Source organism: Eublepharis macularius, chromosome 16 (assembly GCF_028583425.1).
Source record: "Eublepharis macularius isolate TG4126 chromosome 16, MPM_Emac_v1.0, whole genome shotgun sequence".
NCBI lineage: Eukaryota > Metazoa > Chordata > Lepidosauria > Squamata > Eublepharidae > Eublepharis > Eublepharis macularius.
Window position 1 is genome coordinate 22,556,658 of NC_072805.1, and position 23,628 is coordinate 22,580,285.

A 23,628-nucleotide genomic window follows, 5' to 3' on the forward strand; every position below is an offset into this window, starting at 1 on the left:
GGCCAAGAGAATAAATGGCCCGAGATCACTCAGGAAGCTTTACGGCTGGCTGTTAGGGTTGCCAGCTCAAGGTTGGGAAATTCCTGGAGATTTGGAGATGGAGCCTGGAGAGAATGGAGTTTGGGGAGGGGAAGGACCTCAGTAGGATATAATGCCAGAGAGTCCACCTTCCAAAGGTGCCATTTTCTCCAGGGGATCTGAACTCTGTGGCTTGGAGAACACTCATAATTCTAGGAGATTCCTATCCACCACCTGGAGGTTGGCAACCCTACTGGCTGCGGGTTTGAACTGCAGTCTCCATAGTATGATCTGATATTGCTAAATGCTATAGCACACTAACTCTGAATTGTACACAGTCACCTTTGTGTATTTGCAAGGCTGGGTTGTTAGAAAAAAAGGCAAACAAGAATACGCCAGCTGAAGAAAAGTCAAAAGGATCACTGAAGGTAGATTAGCAAAGCAAAACCACAGTCAATATAAATATTTGCACAGCACAATTTCTCAATTTCATATTCTATCATTCGTGAATTGTCGAAAGTTCTATACCTGCCACAAATGTGAGGTTCCAGAAATATGAGGTGCAATAAAATTCTCCAAAAGAAAATAACCTAACTAAAGAAAGGTATGCCCCCCCTGCAAATCTCAGAGCTTCGCTCACCCGTTGTTCAATAATACAATAATAATGTGTTTACAAATGAACATTTCAAAAGCATTAAAAAGAGTAACACACCAATCTTTACATGCTAGTAAAATCTTCAGTAAAACAACTATTATAAAATTGTTCAACTGCAAAATCAATTCATGCACCAGGCTTGGTTTTGTGATTTACCACATTCATGATTTAATAAATGGTATATTGCAATTTTTTTCTGCTTTTGAAATGTGCGTATGTAATTAAATTAGCATAGTATGAGTAATTTGCGAGTCTAATTCTTGATTTATTTGTACAACAAAATCATACCAACAAAATTCTAGCAATGTTCAATTTGAGGCATCAAGGAAAAAAATAACACACTAACAGACTCTGCGTTTGAGAAAATGCAGGGGTGTATGGACTATTTGGTATTTATTTACAAAGTGGGTACAATGCTATGTGCATAACAATGAAAACGTTATTTTCTTTACTTAGAAACATGCAACCCCAATCGTATGCATGCGTACACAGAAGGAAGAGCACAGAGAGTTACAGCTTCAAGTCCTGTCTATATTATACAACTATAACCTAGTTTATAGTTATAGGCTCACATGCTTTTATTGCCACAGTTTCCTCTAAAGAACCTTTGGAATTATAGCCTGATGAAGAGCTCAGTTTGAAGTTCTACCTTCTCACATCTACCTTCTTGCATCTGACGAAGAGAACTGTGATTCCCGAAAGCTTATGCTACAGTAAAGTTGGTTAGTCTTAAAGGTGCTACTGGACTCTTTTCTATTTTTACCTTCTCACAGGAACTACAATACCCAGGTGTTCCCCTGGAAAACTGGCAGTTATCAGTACAATCCTAATCCTATATAGAGTTACATCCTTCCAAACCCACTGACTTCAAAGGATTTAGAAGGCGCAAGTCTTCTTATGATTGCACTGTAAATCAACTTGTACAGAGCGTAGATATGACCTGAGTATAACAAAGTCTTGATATTTTTAAAAAATAAGAACTTTCAGAAATACCTTGCAAAAAAATTCACATAAGTCTGGAGGTGGATGGTTATTTTCCAGCAAAGGAGCAATTGCCTGAAAACAACAAAGGAAAGAAAGTTTATACATTGTTATTTGCCTGTATTGGGACCAAGAAAGAGAACAAAACCAAATATTTTTCTAAGAGAACCCAGTCAGATAAGGTCAGCATCGTTTCTCTAGGCCCAGAACAAACATACAACTCACCCCAATCCCAACACATACATGCATTCTCATGAAGCATACAAGAAAAAATATTTTAATTTTGCAATAGCATGTGTCATGATAATAGGTTTGCCCCAGTAAAGCATACCCATCCCTCCCTCCCCACTGAAGGCTTGAGGATCTTGGTAAGGTGACTGCTCTGCTCCAGTGACGAAAGAAAAGTACGTTTGCTACAAAAAATCTTTTTTCAGCCTCCTGCCCTGTGCTCATTCCCTGGACAATTTCCTCTTCCAGGATCAATTCGGACACCACATTCTCTGTGTGGCACATTATCTGCTTCTTCCTCCAAGAAACTTGTTGGAGGGGGAAAACGTCCATGAAAGGTGGAAGAATAACAAGATGACAAGACAGAGGTAGGGAGTAGAGACGGGCACAAACCAGGAACATGGTGTTTCGTAGCGTTTCACGAACCATGAACTGGCATGAAATTGCACTTATCAGGGGTGTGCCGCTGGTTAGCATTCGCAAAGCGGCTACGTGGTCATCTGCTGATGTTGCTGTAGCCAAGGCTGTCCTCCACTCCTTGTTCTCATAATGGTACACTGGAATGCCTTACTCCAATGATGAGAATGCAACTTTGTATATAGATATATAGATATATATTTTATTGACCGGTTTGTGAATACGTCACTTCCGGGACAGCAGAAGGTCTGCAGAAAGCTCATCCCCCCTGATTGATCGGCGCCATGCTGTCTGCAGTGACAAACCAAAAAACGAACCAAACAAACCACCCTCAAAATCATCACAGATCATCAGAAATGCCCTCTGACGAACTGCTGGTTCACGAACCAAAAAATAGCCTGGTTCGTGATAAACTTTGATTCATATTTCGGTACATGGCCACCTCTAGTAGGGAGTGATTCTCATTTGGAGGACTGTCTAACGCAATCTGGAAGAGAATGCTTATTCAACTACATCATATTGGTAGACGATTGGTGCTCTAAGAATGTAACCTGCTTGCAGGATAAGATGAAAATCCATCTTGTTGAGCATTCTGTGTCCAACAGTGGACAGCCAGATGATGAACAAGACATGAACACGATGGTATTCCCCAATAGTTTGATCCCAGCATCTGGTTCTCAGAATTTATTTATTTATTAAATGTGTAGTCTGCTCTCCCCATGAGCAGGCTCAGAGAGGATCACATCAATTTAAAATACAAAATTCAAAAATAAGCAATTAAAACTTTATAGCATAGTTAAAACGGGTAGCATAGAAGAACAGTTGCAGTTTCACACCCCACACTCAGCATTGCATTTCCTCCTGAACCTAGAGGTTACAATTAACAATTATGGGTAACAGCGGTTGATTGACACAGTCATCTATCTTAAGGCCACCTGAGGGCATGTACTAGGGTCGGTAAACCTCTGCTCTCAGCATGCAGGAATGGGGAGCGGTAGTACCGATCGAAGTTGCAACATCACTTCCAGGTAAAACATTAATCTATCTCACCACCACCACCCAATTTCCGCATGCCACTCATTCAAGTGAGGAACAGGAGACAGTGGTGGGAGACTTCCCGCTATACCAGGTAAGCTGGCAACCCTAGTATGTACACACATATGTATTTTAGTGGTGAGCCTGCTGGGCAAAGACATCCACTATATTGAGGGGGAAGATTTTGTTTTTCCTCAAAAGGCAGGGCATAAATAGCTTAGATTTAAAAAAAAATACATGTCTTATTTTCTCCCCTGGACCAAGTTCATCAGAAGCTCAGATTTGCATAGCGCTGACTGGCGGGACCCTGCGTCAATCGTGAAGTCTCCCTTCCTCCACTGTGAGCAGTTTGACAAGAATTACAAAAGTGTTAATTTTTATTTTTTAACGCTGAGCAAAACATTTGAACACTTAACCTTGTAAGCTGGTGAACCCCCAAAGCAGACAGCCCTCCTAAAACACAAATGAAATGGCATTCAGGATTCCATTTGTGTGTTGGGGGAACAAAAGGCAGAGGGTTCACCCCACAGAGCCTTCCCTCTGTTTGCAAGTATGTCGGCAGAGGTCCAAAGTTAACACTCATCTCTATGGAAGTGAGCTCCAACCCCTTCAGACACATTTAACCTGCTTCTTCATTCTTGTGAATTTAGGGGTTGCCAGATCCAGACCAGGAAATTCCAGGAGATTTTGTGGATGGAGCCTGGAGAAGGTAGGATTTGAGGAGAGGAGGGACCTCAGCGAGGCATCAACTCTGCCTTCCAAAGCAGCCCTTTTTTTCAGGGGAACTGACCTCTGTGGCCTGGAGATCAGCTGTAATACCAGGAGATCTCTAACCACTACCTGGAGGCTAACACACAAAAAGGAGAGGTTCCTCCAAACTAAGCACCCTAACTAGATACGCTAGGGAAGAAAATTAAACAAGTAAAGAATCAGTATTAAATAAGGTCTAGTTCATATTTTGTTGGTGTTTGTATGGCTTATGGCTTCGGCTGGAAAAGCAGTAAACATATTATTATTATTAAATAAGGTCTGCTCGGATGTTTAGTGAAAAAGTGGTCCGTGCATATCAATACAAGCCGCCAAAGTTCTCGAATGAATACATATCTAGTCAATTTCAAAAGTCTAAGTTAATATAACAATCCAACAGGTGCAGACAAATCATTCGAGAACTTGGGCAGCTTGTATTGGTATGTATACATTTATTCATTAAATTTGGCTTATAAATTTTGCACAGAGCACTTTTTCACTAAACATCCGAGTAGATCTTATTTGATACTGTGTCTTTACTTGTTTAATTTACTACCTGGGGGCTGGCAACCCTCCACGAAAGACAGCGCTGGATGAAAGCCCCAGTCTACAGATGCTACAGTCTACACGTGGCCAGATCTACACACCAGGAACCCCAGAGCGCTTGCTCGTCCATGGGCAGACAAGATCTGAAAAATATGGCTAGTCTCAAGTAATTTATCAAATACCACAACATATATTTAGAACCAGACTTTTAAACAGCTATTGGCTCTGTTTTTTTTAATTAATCATCTTATTTTTTAAAATATAACTACAAAGATACCAACAACAATGCAATGGCCTACAGAAGCTGCTTCTCTCAGTCACCTCAGTTACATAATTCTTTCACAAGAATCAATGAACAAGCACCAATCTTGATTAAACATATTTATTATCTGCCTTCCCTTCACACACATGCGCATAGTTCGTTATTTTTGACATTTCTGCCTAGTCCTATGACTTAGCTATTCATCTTGATATTTTATCTTCTTTCCCATATTTTTTTAAAAATGTAATCATGTATTTTTAATCCAAGTAGTAATTACATATGAAGTAAGAACTGCTTCGAAGTAAACAAGTTCAATAAGGTTCCTCAGACTAGTAAGCAAATGACTACCGTAGGCATTAAGGGGGTGGAAAGCCTCGTCAAAATGTTTCTGGGCTAGAAACTTGGCAGACTTTTAAAATTTATATTCCACCTTAACTTCTTTGAGGAACCTCCCTAAATTGCCCAAGAGACTTCTCCTCCAGGCACTGAGCAAACTTGGACTTGCTTAGCTTTAACAAAGTTCAATTATTAAAATATTTATACCCCACTTTCCCCTCATGGCTCAAGATGGCTTACAATTGTAAGATTCAAAACATTTAAAAAACACAATAAAAGCCCATTAACTCCCCTCTCCAAGAAAATGCCTACAGCTAAAACCCCATTAAGAAGTCCTTGCAAATAAAATGGGCATACGGCACCTCCTAAAAACTAAAAGCCTAGGGCTGCCAGGTGTCTGGTTTTCCCCCAGACACTCCGTTTTTTTATTGGACTATCTGGGAGAAATGTGGTTAAAATACTAGACTTATAAACAGCCGGTATTTTTGTGCCTGGGGGAGGAGCAGCCTTCCTGTGCCGCCTCTGCTTCCTTCCCCCTGCTTGAAGCACTTCCAGGGGAGTAGCCAGTAGGCCTAGCCCGCTTCCTCTGCCCCTGCTTCCGCCTCCTCCCTCTGCTTCCAGCCTGCCTGGCTTCTTGCATGCCGGGGAAGCAGCTGGCTGGCCTACTCTTCCAGGCTCCACTGCACTAGAGAAGTGGCTTGCCAGCACGGCCAGCCACCGACGGCAGCGATGATGCCATTTGCGGAAGTGATGTTATTGCACTGGAGTTGGAAGCACATGGGTGAAGGAGAAAGTTGGGTGAGTAGGAATGCCAGGTCCCTCCCTATACCCTCCTGGTGAGAGGGCAGGGGGAACCTGGTACTTACCTCGTGCCAGGGGTGGGCTTTCCCTCTGCATGCATGCTTTGTGTGCGTGCCTTCCAGCGGCTGCATGATGACCTCATCGCACTGGCCATGGGAGTGCTCCCACGCTCTGAGCATGGGAGTGCTCCTGCGGCCTGCCTGAAGATGTCACTTCCTGGAGCTATGTCATTGCGGCCCTTGGGAGTGCGTACTGCGTGTGTTCCTGGGGTGCCTGCCAGTGGCAGGTGACCTCCGGGGACTTGCTACCTCCCACCAATCACTGGCAGATTGGCAAGCAAGGGTGCAAACCCCTGGGAGTTTGTCTGCCACCAGTGGGCACTTTGGAAGCCTATGGGTGAGTGCCGCGGGGAGGGCTTCCATTTTGCAGGGGAGGTCATCTGGCAACCCTAGCTGTGCTCCTCACTTCCTCAGGAGCCCTGTTCCAAAAGGTGGAGCCACTATAGAAAAGGATGCCCACTAAATGTCAAGCCAGCCACCATCGCTGGGAGAATAATAATAAGGAGGCAACCATAACAACACATTTGGCACACAGTCAGGAACGTATGGGGAAAGCTTGCCTTTGAGATATGCAAGTCCTAGGCCGTTCAGAGCTTTAAAGGTCATAACCAGCATCTCAAATTGAACTCAGGAACAAACTGGCAGCCAATGTAGCTGTTTTAAAAGAGACTAGACGCTTTCCTTTTGGCTAGCCCCTAACAAAAGTCGTGCTGCCTCATTTTGAACCTGTTGCCGTTTCTGGGTAATTTTCATGGCTACCCCAACACTGTGCATGTTACAGTATTTGTAAAGGGTGTGCCATGTTTGGGACTTTTTGCAGTAAAAAGACAGCTTGGCTTGTGAAACCATCTGGTCTTTCTGGGCTCTTTTGAGGTCCCCCCCCCCCACTCCAAACAAAACAAAACAAACCTTTTGCTTTCCAATTATTTGATTCATCTCTCTCTGTCCATCACTAGGCAACTCAATGCAGTTACATACCATAACTGCATTAGAGGTTATGGCTGATGCGGTGCATGTAATGAAATCATGTCACTGTGGTCTCCCATTGGAAATTACAATGTAATTCTAGAACAAAGGGTTCTCAGCACAGGGGGAAGGGCCCTGGGACTTTTCTGTCCCTCCGCAAAGGGATTCCTGGTATCTGGTTAAAAATTAGAACTCCTTATGCACAACAGAAGAGCAAGATTCATGTCCAGTAGCTCCTTAAAGATCAACAAGATTTCCACAATACTTTTGAGAGATCCCTGACGAAGGGAGCTTTGACTCAAAAGATTACACCTGGAAATCTTGTAGGTCTTTAAGGTGCTATTTTACTCGAATCTTGCTATTCGAATGCAGACCAACACGGCTACCAGAAATTATGCACAACCGTGGAGACAGTTTGAACTAAATCCTGCTAACACCCAAGTTCCCTCCCTCCAAGGCTCAACCCCTTCAAAGCCCCCCCCCCAATATGCGAGACGTCTTTCAGTTGGCCCAAAGCACAGAAGCTATCCACAATGCATGAAAGAAATTTCCTTCTACTAAGCCAGATGATTGCCCCATGAAGTCTGGAATAGCACTGGTAAGAGAAATTCTCATAATTCCTCTTTAACCAATTTCCCCCCGAAATCCAACCATCCTGGTCTTTCCCTCTTTTTAGGAATCTGGATTCTGTGTCAAATCAATTCTGTTTTGATTAAACAGAAATTCAAAGAGAGGAGGGGCAGGAAGGGAGACTGCAAAACTTCAAAATTTCACTCTGTAGATGCTCAAAGGCAGGCAATGTCTCCCTGAGTTTTCCTGTCCTCCTGCTAGAGCACCACCCTGTGGTCACATAAAACAACCGCAATGGCTGAAGTCACCAAAGGGAGCACTCATTTCTCTTCAAAGAGAAATGAAAGAGAAACTCCTCTTTACAAAAAGGGAAAAGAGAGTAAGAAGCAGCAATGGTTCTCTCTAAAAAAAGTGATGGGGGGGGGAAATCCCCTTCTCATGACAACACTAGCCCAGAGACACAAGGGCTATAACATGGAGCCTTGCACATCCAAAGCATGTTCTCCTCCACAATGCTACAGTCCCCCTTCAAGCGTGCAAAACTCAATGCAAGCTCTCCACCCCTTTCAATACTTCCAAGAGGTGGCTCTAGAACAAATCCTTCTGGACTTAGAATGACTCAGAGCCTAACTTTATGTTACCATTTTCTTGGGGTCGGTTCCAGAGACATGTTCTAGAGTTTCGTGCTTCCCAGGTGGGTTCAGGCTCAAGTCTGACTGGGGCTATGGTGCATGCCAAGCTGGAGCTTAAATCTTCCCTACCCCCAGGAAGAGTTCAACTTCCCTGGATTATCCCCCGTTTTCCAAACACTATTCCTTTCTAGGCAGACTCATCCCTACTTACTCCTATTGCTGAGATTGCTATTGCCATCTTTCCTTTGGTTAACCACTCACAGAAATCACAACCACCATTTCTTTAGAGAGCTTCTGTAGTTCAGCTGTGAATCAGCACTCTGCAGGTTCGAATCCCACTATTGCCATGAGTTCAGTAGGTGGCCTTGGGTAAGCCCCTCCTCTCAGTCCCAGCTCGCCAGCTGTATTGTGGGGATAATAATAAACCTAACTTGTTCACTACTCTGGGTGAAGCACCGATCTGTCTAGAAGAGCAGTATATAAGCACGATTATTATTATTTATTATTATTTCACCATCTTGCCTGCCTCCTCACTCACGTCTACTTTGTTTCAGGACCACAGCAGTTTGTACCTCAGGGTTTTCTGCAGCGAACTCCCAAATAGGGTAATCCTTGTACACTCGCTCTTATTTTTAAATAATATCTCCTCCTCCTCCAGCCCAGCACATTCTAGCTATTGATATTGGGTATTAACGGGGAGCACAAATTAGCAAAGGCATCATTTGGGATTGAAAGGAAATGCAACTGTTGCTTTGGAAATCGATTGCCATGACTACCAGCCCGGCTCTAGTGGACTCCTGAGTGGCAGTTAAGTGCAATTCACACCTGGCGAGAGCTATGCTTCGCTGCTGGGCACTTTTCGCTGGAAGATTCGCCGAGGCACGATATGATCAGGTGACAGCAACATCCTAGATTAGATTACTGAACAAGTCTCCTGGAAATCGCTCGCAGCTGAAATTAAATTAGAATGATGGAGAGGCAATTTTCACCTCTCTGATAAATTGCTGGCACCATTATGATTTTTATATTGGTTCGGAGGAGAGGAGGAATAGTGATTCCCCCCCCCCCTTCATTTAATGAGCTAACCGGAGATCATTAGCTTCTTAGATATGACTTGTACCCAGAGGTGGAGGAGGATGTGAATTCAGAACTGGTGAGTTTAGGTGAGATTCACATCCTCACTGTCTGTGGCCCCAGTCCTGATGACTAAACCCGATTTTGTGCCTGAACTAGTGCTCCCTGCTTCCATGGGGCTGCATGGATCTCCAACGCTACCACCATCTCTTAAGTTAGTATTCCCAGGAAGAAATGAACAAAAGGAGTAGCACTGACATGGTACATTAGGTCCAACCTCACCGTCAAAACCTTGATTTACAGCAAAATTTACAAACAAGACATCCAACTAGACATGGAACTCGTACACACACGTCAGTTTTCTCAATGATATCAGTGTGTGAAGCATGCCTGTCTTGCATAATTGGCAATTTGTCCATGAAGAAAAGTTTTTACAGCCCTAGGCTTTCCAAAGGCATTGTGCAGGGGGTTGGACTAGATGACCCTTGGGTCTCCTTCCAGCTCTATGATTCTATAATTTTGTGCCATTCATCTGTCTTGAGATAGGAACAAAAAAACAATGACAAATTTAGGTCTTAGGATTTGTGGCTGCGATACTATTGAAGGTATCGTTTTTCTGTTTTCTGCACCGCCTTTTACATACTGCACCTGAGAAAGACTCATTCAGTGGACCCAGCGCAAAGTTTCTGCTTGAGTTCTCGCACAAGTGGACATGCAAGAGAAAGACTGAAATAGCCACTTGCACTAAGTCAAATCCCCACTTGCATTTACACCTGCACAAGAATTTGTGCGAGCAATTTATGAGCACCATAATATACAGGGAAGAAAGAGTTAAGCGTTGCCCAAGATCTCATGCAAGCATTAAGTCCATTCACGCGTTAAGTCCATTCATGCTTCCGCTTGCAACATTTCTGAATTCAAGCCAGTGTCTTTGTAATTCATGTTCTCCTGTGTCTAAATCCAGTAAATACCTGCTGATGCGAGTAACTAGGTCATTCACAGCACTGAGTAAGTTCCAATACATGCTCAGAAATTAAGGTGCAAATTGTTGTATGTCAAGATGATACTGGAAGCAAAAATTGGATTGTTCTGGATAAGGATCTGACTATTTCCTTCAATCTTCTTTTTTATGCCTATTGTCTAATGAACGTTGTTAAAAAATGCTTTTGGATACTCTAAAGACTATATTGTTTGTGCTTTATGCTATTGCTTTGGGATAACATAGTTTTAAGCAAATGGAATGAAATGTATGACTTTCATCAAATGAAACAAATCAACCCCTCCAGCTCAATCTCTCCAAATCCTTCATGCACAGTTCACATGTCACAGTGAATGCATATACAGTGTACATTATATGTGCATCAAGTAATTCTCATGTTATGCTCAATGTTATAGCTTAAACCCCTTATTTATCCAGGTACTGGTCACTGGTTTCATTTATAAAGTGAATGCATGCTGGCTCTTTCTTATGAACAGATGTATGCACGTACATGCGCGATGTGAATAGGACTAGTGGTAAAACTAGTATGTGAATAGGACTAGTGGTTAAACTGCAAAAAAGGAAGTCTTTAATAAAAGGCAGTTTGTTATGATATCCAAATCAGGTGCTTTCAATTCCTGAGGTTGAAAGCAAGAAGGAAGCCACAATCGGTTAAAATGTCTTATTCAAATGTCTCAACAAGCTGCAGTTTAGATTCCCGGGTCTGCAATTCCAGTGCTGCACAGAAGGGGAGCGGCAATAGTATGTATAAGCTCCAAATCTTTGTTTCATCCACACTGTAAAAATGTAAGGTTTGTGTGGTATCCAAAGGTAACCATTATGTTAAATGTATGCTCGCAAAAAATCTTAGTGGACAGAGTAGGAGCCTGAGCTTACTACACTATAAAGAACTATCAGTGTTCCCTCCACTCCCAACCTATCAGGGGTTACTCCACCTCCATCTCTTGTACTAAGAAGCATGGGAACAGCATTTGTGTTGGGAAGTAAGAAGTACATCAACCTAGCCCTCAAAAATTACCACTCTTGGGGGGGAACCCTCAGAATTAAACCAATTAAAATATGTAGTACAGGGTAAGCAGAAGAGGAGATAAGCAAAGTAAATGGGAAGATCAAGAGAAAGAAACTGACATGAAGCTGGCTGGCAAAAAAAAATGTTTCTCTATACTTACCACAATAATGTTTTCATGCTCTTGAGTGGTTAAGTTGGTATTCTGGAAAAAAAAAACAAGCAAACAAAATTAGTGCAACAATCCGATTTTTTTAAAATCTAGATAAATGAGTGTTCTTTGCTCCTTTGCAATATGCATTTGTTTATTTATTTCCATCCTTTAGGCCTTGCCTTTCTCCCCAACAGGGACCCCAAGCAGCTTACATTATCCTCCTCGCCGCCACTTTATCTGAAGTAGGCTAGGTTGAGAGTACGTGACTGGCCCAAGGCAACCTGGCAAGTTTCCATGGCAGAGTGGGGATTTGAACCTGGGTCTCCTAGATGCTAGACCGATACTGTAGCCACTATACCACACTGTTTGTCTTACTTGCCTTGTAATTAAGGGCCAAATCAGACATGATGGGGACATATCTGCTAAAGAAGATTTTATGGCTCCCTTGAAAATAAGGGAGTAGGTGAAGTCCATTTTTCTTTCACTGGGGTGGATCGTTCCCCATCTAACCACTCTACCAAGCCATGTTTGAAGCCATCCTCAGAAAATTATGACACTATGATGATGAAATTGACAGCAGTAACTGCACTGGGCTGAAGTGAAGCCCCTGAGATGCTGGCAACAATGGTGTCCAAGTCTCTTCTTGCTCCTGGTTTGTCTGGCAGAGGATAGGCTCCCTCTCCTGTTTTATTTGCTGACACCCCAACACCTCTACAGGTAGATGCTGCAGGTTTTTTGGCACAAAGGTCAGACTGGTTGCCTATGTATGTGTGCCATCAAGTTGCAACCGACTTACGTGACGCCATCAAGGGGTTTTCGAAGCAAGTGAAGAGCAGAGGTAGTTTGCCATTCCCTTCCTCTGCAGACCAACCCCAGTCTTCCCCGGTGGCCTCCTATCCAAGTACCAACTGAAGAGGCATTGCTTAGCTTCTAAGTTCTGATGAGACTGGGCTATACCATGCCATCATCCCACAAATCAAACGTGCCCTCTCCTTAATCTTTAAATTCATTTATTATTTTTAATTTTTTATTACGCTAGAGGCATTGAAAGGACACTGACGTCCTCTCGACATTATTTACAGCACATCAACAGCCCCATGGTGGAAATAAAGAACGGACTCTATTAAATTTAGCTTTAGTCCCCTGCCTGGTCCCTTGCAGATGATTCTATCTAATGTAACCCTACCAGACTGCATGTTTCTACCAATGCGAATGCTTTAATCGTACTTGCCAATTTTGAACTATGCCATTTACTTGGTGGTGGAGACTGCCGTCAAGTCATAGCTAACTTATGGAGACCCTTGGTGGGGTTTTCATGGCAGGAGACTATCAAAAACGTGGTTTGCCATTGCCTGCTTCCACAACCATGGTCTTCACCGGAGGTCTCCCATCCAATTACTAACCTAAGCCAACTCTGTTTAGCTTCCAAGAGCTGACGAGATCAGGCATACCTGGGCTATCCAGGTCAGAGCATGTTATTTACTTAACAGAAAACTTTTCAGATAGAATCAGTTCAGTAATGCTTCCACTTTTCCTCACAGAGGAAGAATTCGATGAGAAGAATTTAAAAACAAAAAAAGTCTGCTGGTAAATGCGCTTTCCCCTGTGTTATTTTTTTTCCTGCATGATGGTTTGGGGCATATGAAATCAAAAGCTTCACCATCAGATGAGGCTACCTTCAGACAAATTGCTTCAAATCCTTTTAACTGGCTCTTGGGAATTGGTTCTGGAAAGTGTCACTCTATTTCATGTCTTTAAAACACTTTAAAACTGTTGTTAGGGTTTTTTTTTACAGCCTCCACATTAGCAGGGTTTATATCTCTGAGTTTCAATGTATGGAGAACATTTGGAGTAGAGAACATTTAAGCTTGGCAGAACCATATTTGGTTGCACCTAACAAATTCTGTGGATCCAAACCTTGGAATAGGTTGCCGATGCCCAAGTGGATTTTGCAACCTATTTCTGCCACGCACAAAAAGGTTCATGTCTCTTTCGCATGTGCTTAGTCCCCAGTTTGCCACACTGCAGACTATCAAGCATGTGACACAAGACAGCTTCCTAATGAGGAGATTTCTCTGGGCTGTACCAGACCCCAGTCTGAGGGTTTTAGAGCAAGGACTTTCCAGTGATGGGCCTACTTCTTGGGAACTACATGGTCCAGTGAGAACTGAAACTGCCCAACACTACACACGTACGATGTATTGTCGAAGGCTTTCACAGCCGGAGAACGATGGTTGTTGTGGGTTTTCCGGGCTGTATTGCCGTGGTCTTGACATTGTAGTTCCTGATGTTTCGCCAGCAGCTGTGGCTGGCATCTTCAGAGGTGTAGCACCAAAAGACAGAGATCTCTCAGTGTCATGTGGAAGCCCTCTTGCCACTGCATGGTACTGGCAACCAGGCAACACTGTGACACTGAGAAATCTCTGTCTTTTGGTGCCACACCTCTGAAGATGCCAGCCACAGCTGCTGGCGAAACGTCAGGAACTACAATGCCAAGACCACGGCAATACAGCCCGGAAAACCCACAACAACTACACACGTACGTTTAGAAGAAAGTGGAAGACTCACTTCTTTCTTACAGAGGCTATTAGCAATTACTGAGTTTTTATAAGTTTTGCCTTGTCGATTGATCTATCACAAAAGTATGTTCTCCGAAGTCCCACTTCAATTAATAAAGCAGGTCCTTAACTTCTTGCAAGGAAATCACCAGGACTTCAATGCACATAAATAGGGCTTGACCACACCATGTATATTTTAAGGTGCCAACTGAAAAAAAAATCCTTTAATGAATATACTTATTTTATAAGTTGCTTGGGAGTTTGTTTAGATATTTATACCTTGCTTTTCTCACCAGTGGGAACCTGGTCTCTTCCAGTTTGATTCTGACAACAAATACCCTGTGATGTAGGTTAGGCTGAAAAGTTCATTCTCAGCCCTCTGCCCCACCCTGACTCATTCATGAAAAGGGTGCAGAGCTTTTCAGAGTCTCCTTGACTGCATGTAACTTTGTGCAGATAATGGCTCACAAAGTCTCACAATCAGGGGCGGCGCTAGGGTTTGTCGCGCTCGCGGCTGGCCGGCCAAGCGCCCCCCCCACGTGCGCACGAGCACGCGCGCACCTGCCTGCGTGATGACGTCATGCGTGACGTCATCACGGGAGCGCACGCGCCACCGCCGGCCCGATCGCTGCGGCGGGCCACCTCTGAGCTCTCCCGCTTGGTTGCCTCCACCGCAGCAGATGCCTGCCCGCGGTGACTGCGCCCGGCCGGGGGCTTGTGCTGGCAGCGGCGGCGGCGCGGGGTGGGAGGAATAGGAGGCTTCTGCTTGGGGGGGGCGCTCTCGCCCCCCTGCGCCTCTTCCAGAGCTCCCTCCGGCACCCCGCGCCTGTGGCCACTGCCTACCTGGCCTCAATAGGCGCGCCGCCCCTGCTCACAATGTTAGTGACCAACAAACAAGGATTCTTGGGTTTGTAAAACAGCTCTAATGGGAATCTATTCCTCCCCAAACAGCAGTTGGCCCCATTGATTAAAGTTTTTAAAAGCAACAAAGAAAATCAAGAAGAACTTACTTCTGAGAGCAATCTGGAGACAATCTCCAGAGGAGCTTGATGGATGGATTCATCCTGTAGAGGAGACGTCAGCGCCATGTCCACCAAAGTTCGAATCTCTTTCAGCACAACCTCCAAGCGGCTTGGGTTACTCAGCACCTTCTTATATTTGTAGATCTTTTTCTAGAAAGAGTTCATAAACAGACACACGGAAGTGCAGATGTTAGATTAAGGAACTGTGAGGAAACTGCAAAAATAAGCAACATTCTACATACTATTAAGCAAAGGAGACTCTACATTTTGATCCTACCCACATCTTACAGCAGAGAGGGGGAAATCTGTTGTGTGTAAACATGAAGAAAATGTGACTTTAAAAAAATTACACTGGCGAAAAAATTACATGGCATCTTCTCTCTTAGACTTCTACGAATCTGTTAAGATATAAATTGATGAAATATGTTTTTAAACCGTTTATTTCCAACGTGTACATCTTGAAGAAATAAGTTGTGGGTTGAGTGGGTTAATAGGTCAAAATCTACAAAAAACAAAGGATTCTGAAATAAAGGGCAACTCCTTTCATAACCAGGCCATCGTCACACGGGCTTTTATTTAGCGCTAAAATGGCGCTATTTCCCGGCAAACACCCACCTTATTCCAACACTGTAGCGATTTTCTCGCTCCTGCTTTGTGCTTGATAGTCGCGCTATTTTGTGCCTCAGTGTGAATGCCTCACATCGATGTATTTCGCCTCGCAACGTCCTATGCCCTCCCTTCAATCCCAGAATCCATTTCTTCCTGCGACTCCCCCTTTTTTATTTTATTATGTCCTTATAACGCCATAACGCCATAACACAATGCAAACTTTCTGCTGAAGTAAAAATGACTCAGTCACCATGGCAGAGTCTTCAGCGAGGGGGATCACGTCAGACAGGGAGTTTTCTGCGGGCAAAGGGCTATTTATATAATTTCAAAGTTGGAAAGACAAAAGGGTCGTAATGTTTTGCTCTAACGGAATGTTTATATGCTGTTATTCCGTTACAGCGGAATTAAACGCCGGAATAATAAAAAAGGGGGGAGGAGCTGCTTCTGCGCGGTTAGAGAGAACAGAACAGAGTGCTTCGGTGTGGACAGCTGGTGGCGCGAAGAGCCGTTAGGTGACCCAAAGAAAGGTTACTGTGTCGATAACAGGTAGGACGCTATATGCTGTAAATTTAACGGAAGAGATGCCCGTGTGACGACGGCCCCAGTTTCAACTGACAAATCATTTAGTTAGCAACTCATCCCTGAAAGACTAGTGGAACACAGTAATGGCATGAACTGTGAGTAAGGACCTCCTATAGGGATACCTTCCATAGTAAAGAAAAAAAACCTCCCATTTTTTTTAAAAAAGAGTCTCAACTATAAATCTGATGGATGGTTTTATGTAAGCCATTATCTGCAGCTCTCCAGCTCACAATCTAAAGTATGGCATTGATACTAAATTGTTCCCCCCCCCTCTTTCAATTTAATATAATGCTACACAGTTCTACTAACGAAACTAATTTGCTTCAGAAACAGTTCTGTCTTTTCCAAAATAGTCTGGATGTTTATTCCAGTATTCAAGAAATAATGTCCATTTTGTTGAAAAAGTTAGCTAAAGGAAGCCTTTACCAGAATGAAGTTTATTCTGTGAGTTTATCCATCAACGCAATATCCAAAGCCTTATTAAGCCATTCTTGAAACTGAGGGTACAGATGAATCCTTCCAATATTTTGCCCAAACAATTTTGGCAGCTAACAACAGTTTTGTTGTTAACAGCCTGATATTAATCTGAATATTTTACATAGACATAACGCATTAAAATTAATTGTAGATCAAACAGCAACCTAACCACTAACTACAAAATTATTCCAGGTATCACTGAGACAATATATGTGACGTATCATTTCCCTTGCATTCTTCAGGAATAGACTGGTTATTGGCTGCCTCATTTTTAAAACAACTAAAATGAAAACTGTGCCAGTGGCTAATGTAATTACAGTTTCTCCTTCCCTACACATGAAGCTACCTGATACCAGTTCAGACCATTGGTCTACCAAGGTCAGCATTGTTTACTTTGGATCTATTCTCAATTATATTGGAGGAGAAATCATTTAAGAGACAGTAAGCCTTGTGAGAATCAGAAAAACCCAACATATTAGCTAAAATAGGGCTTAAACATTTAGATCGGATATTGGCATAAAAAGGACAATAGAAAAGAACATGCAGAATTGCTGTTGGACATTGTTAAGGAGTAGGTTTCGTATCCCAAGTTTCAACCAACATGACATTTAAGATTTTCAGACCATTCTAGAAATCAAGACATGTGTATCAAAATGCAACTTTGTATCTATCATGAAAGAACATGTTTGATGTCTCTGTCACCCATAGTGTTTCCCAACAAGGGTTTCATGGAACACTGATTTCCTCAGGACACAGTTAGAGGCTCAGCAAGAAATTGTGGAATGAATAAATATTTTTTTTGATATTTGGTAAAAAATTTCAAATATCCCTTGAAAATTTTTGAAATATTGCCAAAATCAAGGTTATATAAGCTGACACACATATATAGTGGCCATCGTCACACAGGCCCTTATTTCATTAGTTCTGCACTAGAAATAGTTTCTTCTGTTATTGTTATTAGAACAGACTCTCTCATCTTTTGACGACTGCTTGCGCTTCCAGTCAGTCACATTAAAAGGGAAAAGCGTAATTCGAAGGTCAGTCAAAGTGCCTCCAGAAACGGGGCCCTAAAAATACCGCCCTCTTTTAAAAAAAAGTTCACATATTTGTGCTATATCACTCTTCTATTATACCAATGTTGTGCTGGGCCAACCCAAAAGCCAACCGTGATAGGTAGCAGAGGTTTCCCACCCATGGCAGAAATAGCACTATAGCGCTATAAGGCTGTCGTTTAAAAAAAAATTACTTTGAGGCTTAATTGCGGGTCGCGCTGGGGCTTGTGGGAGTCTAGGGCAGGAGAATCAGTGTTAGGTGAGACAGATGATCGGGGAGAGCGAGCGTTTTGGTGTTGCAAAGCGTTCATAGTCGATCCAGGGCATTCACACGGAAGTGGATAAAGACAACATAAAGAGTCACAAAGCGTGAATTGAGGAGAATGGCAAAATCAAAAGAGAGCCGGAATAAGGTGAGCATTCATCGGGAGATGGCGCTAGTTTGGCGCTAAATTTATGGCCATGTGACGATGGCCACTGGCTCTTTAAAAATAAAAATTTTGACAGTAATTTGACAATAATTAAATTGTGCTGCTCTTCACCAACCTTTTCTGGCTTGTAAATGTTTTCATAGGTGGAGGTTCCTCAGGATTTGAAAAATGAATTTAGAGGTTCCTCCATGTTAAAAAGGTTGGGCTGGAAACACTGACATACATGAATGAGATAAATTTCAGGCTAAGCATAAACAAGTCTTCCTCCAAAACTCTCTTTCTGAAGTGTTCACTGTTTTTTATTTTATCATTTACAGAACAGAGGGCAATCAAGTCTTTATCATGTTCATCTTACATTCTGACAAGATCAGTTTTCCATTGGCTAACGCTCTGTGCTTTCGAGAACCCTCCATGCCTGATCTGTATTTATGTGTCCATTAATCAATTCCTTCTCTATGCAGCATCTTGTTTTATGCTTAATAATAATAATGGACTAAAAAGCACAACAATTTCTCCACCCCAAAAGGTAGCAGAAAGCAAAAGGGGGGGGAGGGCATGAAATTCTGTGCTCTTTAAGGCACAGGTTTTGGTTTTTACACTTGGCATTTTGCAAAACAACCAAGCCGAAAAAAACCCCTGACAGCTGATTTAATTACAGTCTGCCTGTAAATTAAAACTGTATGCCTAACCAGAGAGACAAAAGAGTAGTGTCTCACACATCAGGTGAAGAAGTCTGAATAGAGCATGTCATAAAATATAGTACATAAAGGCTTCCACACACACACACACCCCGCACTTTCAAATACAATTTTAAATTTTATGTTGATGAGGATTTCCAAGCTGATTTGGCTGTCATCGCTTTAGAGGGCATTGGCCAAACACGAGAACATCAAGTGAGCCCCTCCTGTGTCTTGGATAAGCCAGCAATGCATCCCACTATGCAATGTGCTCTGGCTGACCCCCAATCTCCTTCAATGCTACGTTAGTCTTCTGTTGCCTCCCTCACTTCCTGTATGCTTACTGGTGGCCACACCCACCCCATCTGTCAACCATCACTTACTCCTTGGTTCTTCCCATAATCTCTCACGCACCCCATTGGGGTGGGGGGGGATGGTGTCATGCTGGGTCATCTTGTCCAAAGAAACCATTAATCTCCCTGAGGCCACATTAAATCAGCAGCAGCGGACAAATGAAAAGTTACTTGTACATTAACACACCACACACAAATACATACAGCATCGGAATCACACACACACACACACACAAATTAAGCAGGCCTTGCTGCAGAGGCACATATAAGACAGCTCCCTACCCACACAGCTGGGAACAATCCAATATTTAAACACGCTTACATACCAAAGGTTTCAGTAGCCATTAAAGTGGCACCGACATCAAGCCCATTTAACTTTTAATGACCCCCAGATTGATTTGCACCCCAATCTGACCCAAGGGGTTGACCCCTTCTCCCATCATGGATGAAAAGAGGGTAGCCCTCTGTTCATCCAGAATTTCATAATGTCTTTGGAGCTCTGTGGAACTTTGGATAAGGGCAGATATAATAATGACGATGACATCATTAGCATTCGGCCCGTTTGTTTTTTTAAAACCAACCCCCTTAAATTGAGCTAAATTTCTATTGGCAAATCAGAGACTGGAAATGTTACAGTCATATTCGTTGCTGCATCTTGGTTATTTTATCCCTTAGCAAAAGACTAAGTATTTAAAAAAAAACATACATATATTAGTAAACAACAGGTATGTGTAAGGAGTTACTAATACCAGCACCCCATTTTTAGAGACGTTAAGAGCCTTAGTTGCGCTGTGTTTCTCATCCACCCCACAACAGATTCTGTTTGTTCATCTACCGTATGGTCCTCACCGGGTATCCAAGGTGCCTTCCACCCTCTTAGGACCACAGGTACTCCGTTTTGGGATGTCACTGTATATATTCTGTCAGTTGCCATCGCAAATGTATCGTATTACAAGTAGCACTTACAACAAATTCTTCTAACAAGAATTTCTAAAAGAAAAACAATTCTTTGAAAAATTCTAAGGTATAGCCCTTGCAATGAACTGCAACAAACATTAACATAACGCGCCCTTCTCACAAAACTCTTCTAGTATCTCCACAAATGAAAGGAAAGTGGAGGGGAAAGTACAACGCAAGCTGATTTCTCAGCTGTCCGACCGGATCATGAAATAAACAAGGCACCCTCAAAACAGAAACCCGGAGCAGATCACAACAAGCCAGACAAGCAAGCTCAGGCACCAAAACCCTCCCCCAGCATTCATTCTCCGCACCTCCGAATCCATTCGTGAAGCCGACCTCCAGCGCCGATGGTTCTAATCTGACAGCTTGGGAAGAACTGCTAGCACTGGGTGAAAGACGGCAGACCTTTGGAAGCGGCTGCCAAACTCTCCCTTGCAACTTTTCTTTTAAAACAAACAACTAAAAAAGAAAAAAAAGGTGGGGGCTTACTAAACCCACAGCAAATCCTTTTCAGTATTTTTTTCCCCCAGAGAAATGTAAAGCCTTCTATGTGCTGCTGTTCACAGGAGAAGAAACAACGGAAGGGTGGAGAGGAACAAACTCTGCCTGATAGTGAAGGAGGGGGAAAAAAGACCTGGAAGGGCTGGGGCAGATGCCTGGAAGATATTGTTTGAAATGGAAGGGTCAATCTGTCTCCAGGCTCCCACAGTGGAAAAGTCACAAGAAGAGAACGATCAATGTCTCTTTCTCGCTCAGTTTCAGCTCCCCGGGCCACAAGGTGTTTAAATATGCTTGCATAATGCACTGTTATCTTTACAGAATGTTTCAGTAACACAGAATAACGGAGGGAGGGAGGGTGGGATGAGAGAGAGAAGAGAATCTCCAACAGTCCCCCAGAGACTTAAACTCGGGTAATCTTGGATTTGATCCTGGATGCGATGCTGTTTTTCTCAGCGTAATACTTCAAATAGTCAGCAGAATGTAATCACCTTTTTGTGCTGCAGCGGGTAAGTACAGATGGTAACTTAGCAGCGCCAATGTGACCACTTGGGTAAGGTAGTGGTCTCTATTGCCCTGCCAAGGGGCAAGGAGGATTTTTAACACTCCCCTGACTCTATTATTAAAACAAAAAATTACTTCTCTTATTTATACAAATGCTACCAACATACAAGTTGCACACATGCCAAGTCAAGTCCCTACTCCAAGTAGGGCGCAAGCACTATTCTTCTGCACCCAGCAAGGCTTCTCACATGATCCCATCCCACAAATACATCTCACGAGTCACGACAGTATGTTTCTGATCCTTTGCCTGAAGTTTCCTATTGGCTTACAGGCCAAAGCAGGTTCTCCTGCAACCCCGTACCCTGTGAAATTTATACATCTCCCCTCCATAGACTGTAAAGGAATTAAAAAGAGTTGAGTTGGGGAGGAAAACAAGACTGTAGGGTGGGTAACAACGGAAGCAAGAACGCAAAGGCATTTTCCTTTGCAGGTCAATCTGGTGGACCAGCTCACTACATGATTCCATCTCTCCCTACCAGGGGAAGTTACCACTGGGTTGCTCAGCCATCTGTAGTCACACAATCGGAGCAACTGAAGAATGCGAAGAGTACATACTGACAGCAGTTCTATGTCATTTCATCTACAATTGCGAGTACAGAGCCAGGAATGATACTTACCCAAAACATGCTATTCGAAGGCGGGGCGGGAAATCAATGGCTTGCTCGCTTCCAGGAAAGGAACCTTGGTCCAAGCTATTCTAGCATCCTCAGAGGTTGGCTTTGCTGGTTTTACCTGACCCTTAAATCTAGGGACTCTAACTTCATGCTTTTCTGGCTCAAGGAGACAACGCTGGGGCCAGGTGGCATGGTTACGCCCAAAAGCAGAAAACACAGGGATCTCTCAGGATCAAGTCCTCATTTTGACTGTCTCAGAGCCGCCTTTGGATTTCTGGCTAGTTGCCACGTACTTTGCTTAGCAAGCCTCCGGGGAAATCCAAGTAAGCAAGCATTTCCTCTGAAGTACCTGCCTCTCGGTGGTAAGGTTGCTGCCTTAAGATCTACGGGCTGTTCTCGCTTGTCTGGCTTCCAAAGCCTACCTGTTCCCTGAGACCCCTGTTCCCTGAGACCCCTGTCTGTCTGACTCGTCACTTGGTTCAGAATCAGGTGGCTTCCTATGCTTCAGTGAATCAGATCATCCGTCCATCTAGCCTAGTTTGGTTGACTCTAACTGGCCACAGCTCTCAAAAGTTTCAGCCAGAGGTCTTTTCTAGTCATGCTTCTCAAGACCATTTTTAGTTAGAAGTGTCAAGGACTGAACCTGTGGCCATCTCCTTGGTGGGCATATCCTCAGTTCCTGAGGTACATTCCCCTTCCCGCCACAAAAACGGACACTCTGTGTAACCTGAAGTAAAGAACGCTATCATTTTAACAACCAACATTTAACACATGGCAATTGGTTCCAGTTTCCAGAAATCAGAAACTGTGCTTTAAATTAAAGATCATTCTGTAGTCAGCATCATCCCGCAGAAGTTGCTCTAGTCAGCTGATCAATTGTTGTTATGAATTCTATCCTGCCGTTAACTTAGACCTATGTCAGCTAGAAACAGAACTTTCTCTGTGGCTGCCTCTGAGCCTCTTTTTACCACAGGGAACATGGAATTTACTCCACTGGCCTGGGTCTCAAAACACTAAAGCTCAACGTCTCCAACTTTACTCTGCGTAGTTAGTGGCCACGGTGATGAAGTAGGATCTGGGTGACCCAAGTTTGATTCCTCACTCTTCCATGGAAGCTTCCTGGGTGACCTTAAGCTGGTCACATGCTCGCAGTCTATCCTACCTCACATGGTTGTTGTGAGGATAAAATGGAGGGGAGGAGAATTATGTAAGCCGTTTGGGGTCCCCAATGGGGAGAAAGGCGAGGTGTAAATGAAGTAAAATTAAATAAATACTCTCTCACTCCAGCACCCAAAGGATTCCTTTTCACTGTCGACAGAAGGTTGGGAATTAAAAGTTTACTTGATGTATGGTTTATAATCCAGACATGCTGTTTCTGTCCACATTAAGAATCTCCCTCCTACTCCTCAAAAATCTTAGGAATCCCAGTTGTTAAGAGTTATTTAGATTCAGTCAGGCTCTTGGTAAAGAACAAGTAAGGCTTTTATATGTGGATGGAGATACCGATCACATAACACCAAGTTCAGGAAAAAAGAAAATGTTATCTCTAGTTATACGAGCAGTCTTTAGTTACACAGAGAATAATAACTTCTGAGCAAAGGAAAATAAAATAAGCATTAAATAAAATCCTCTCTCCCTTGGTCTAAAACTTACCTCCAATGAAAGTAATTTAGGAAGTAGCCAGAAAAACCTTAGAAGCAGAGATGTACACTTGTACATCCCACTCCCTCCCTCCTTCCTTTCC

At 43.1% G+C, this 23,628-nt stretch overlaps 1 protein-coding gene across 5 annotated transcripts in view; it reads right to left on the reverse strand.

Moving 5' to 3' along the window:
* Window positions 1–23,628, reverse strand: part of CMIP (c-Maf inducing protein) — a 216,633-nt gene that overhangs the window by 41,485 nt on the left and 151,520 nt on the right. For 4 of the 5 annotated variants that reach the window (XM_055000397.1, XM_055000400.1, XM_055000399.1 and 1 more), the window contains exons 4-6: window positions 15,056–15,217; window positions 11,497–11,538; window positions 1,667–1,729 (exon numbers count right to left, since the gene is read on the reverse strand). In XM_055000397.1, coding sequence (XP_054856372.1) covers window positions 1,667–1,729; window positions 11,497–11,538; window positions 15,056–15,217 — 267 coding nt within the window. Of the gene's footprint in view, window positions 1–1,666; window positions 1,730–11,496; window positions 11,539–15,055; window positions 15,218–20,519; window positions 20,544–23,628 lie in introns of those variants that run through there. The other variant, XM_055000401.1, reaches the window with a different exon arrangement.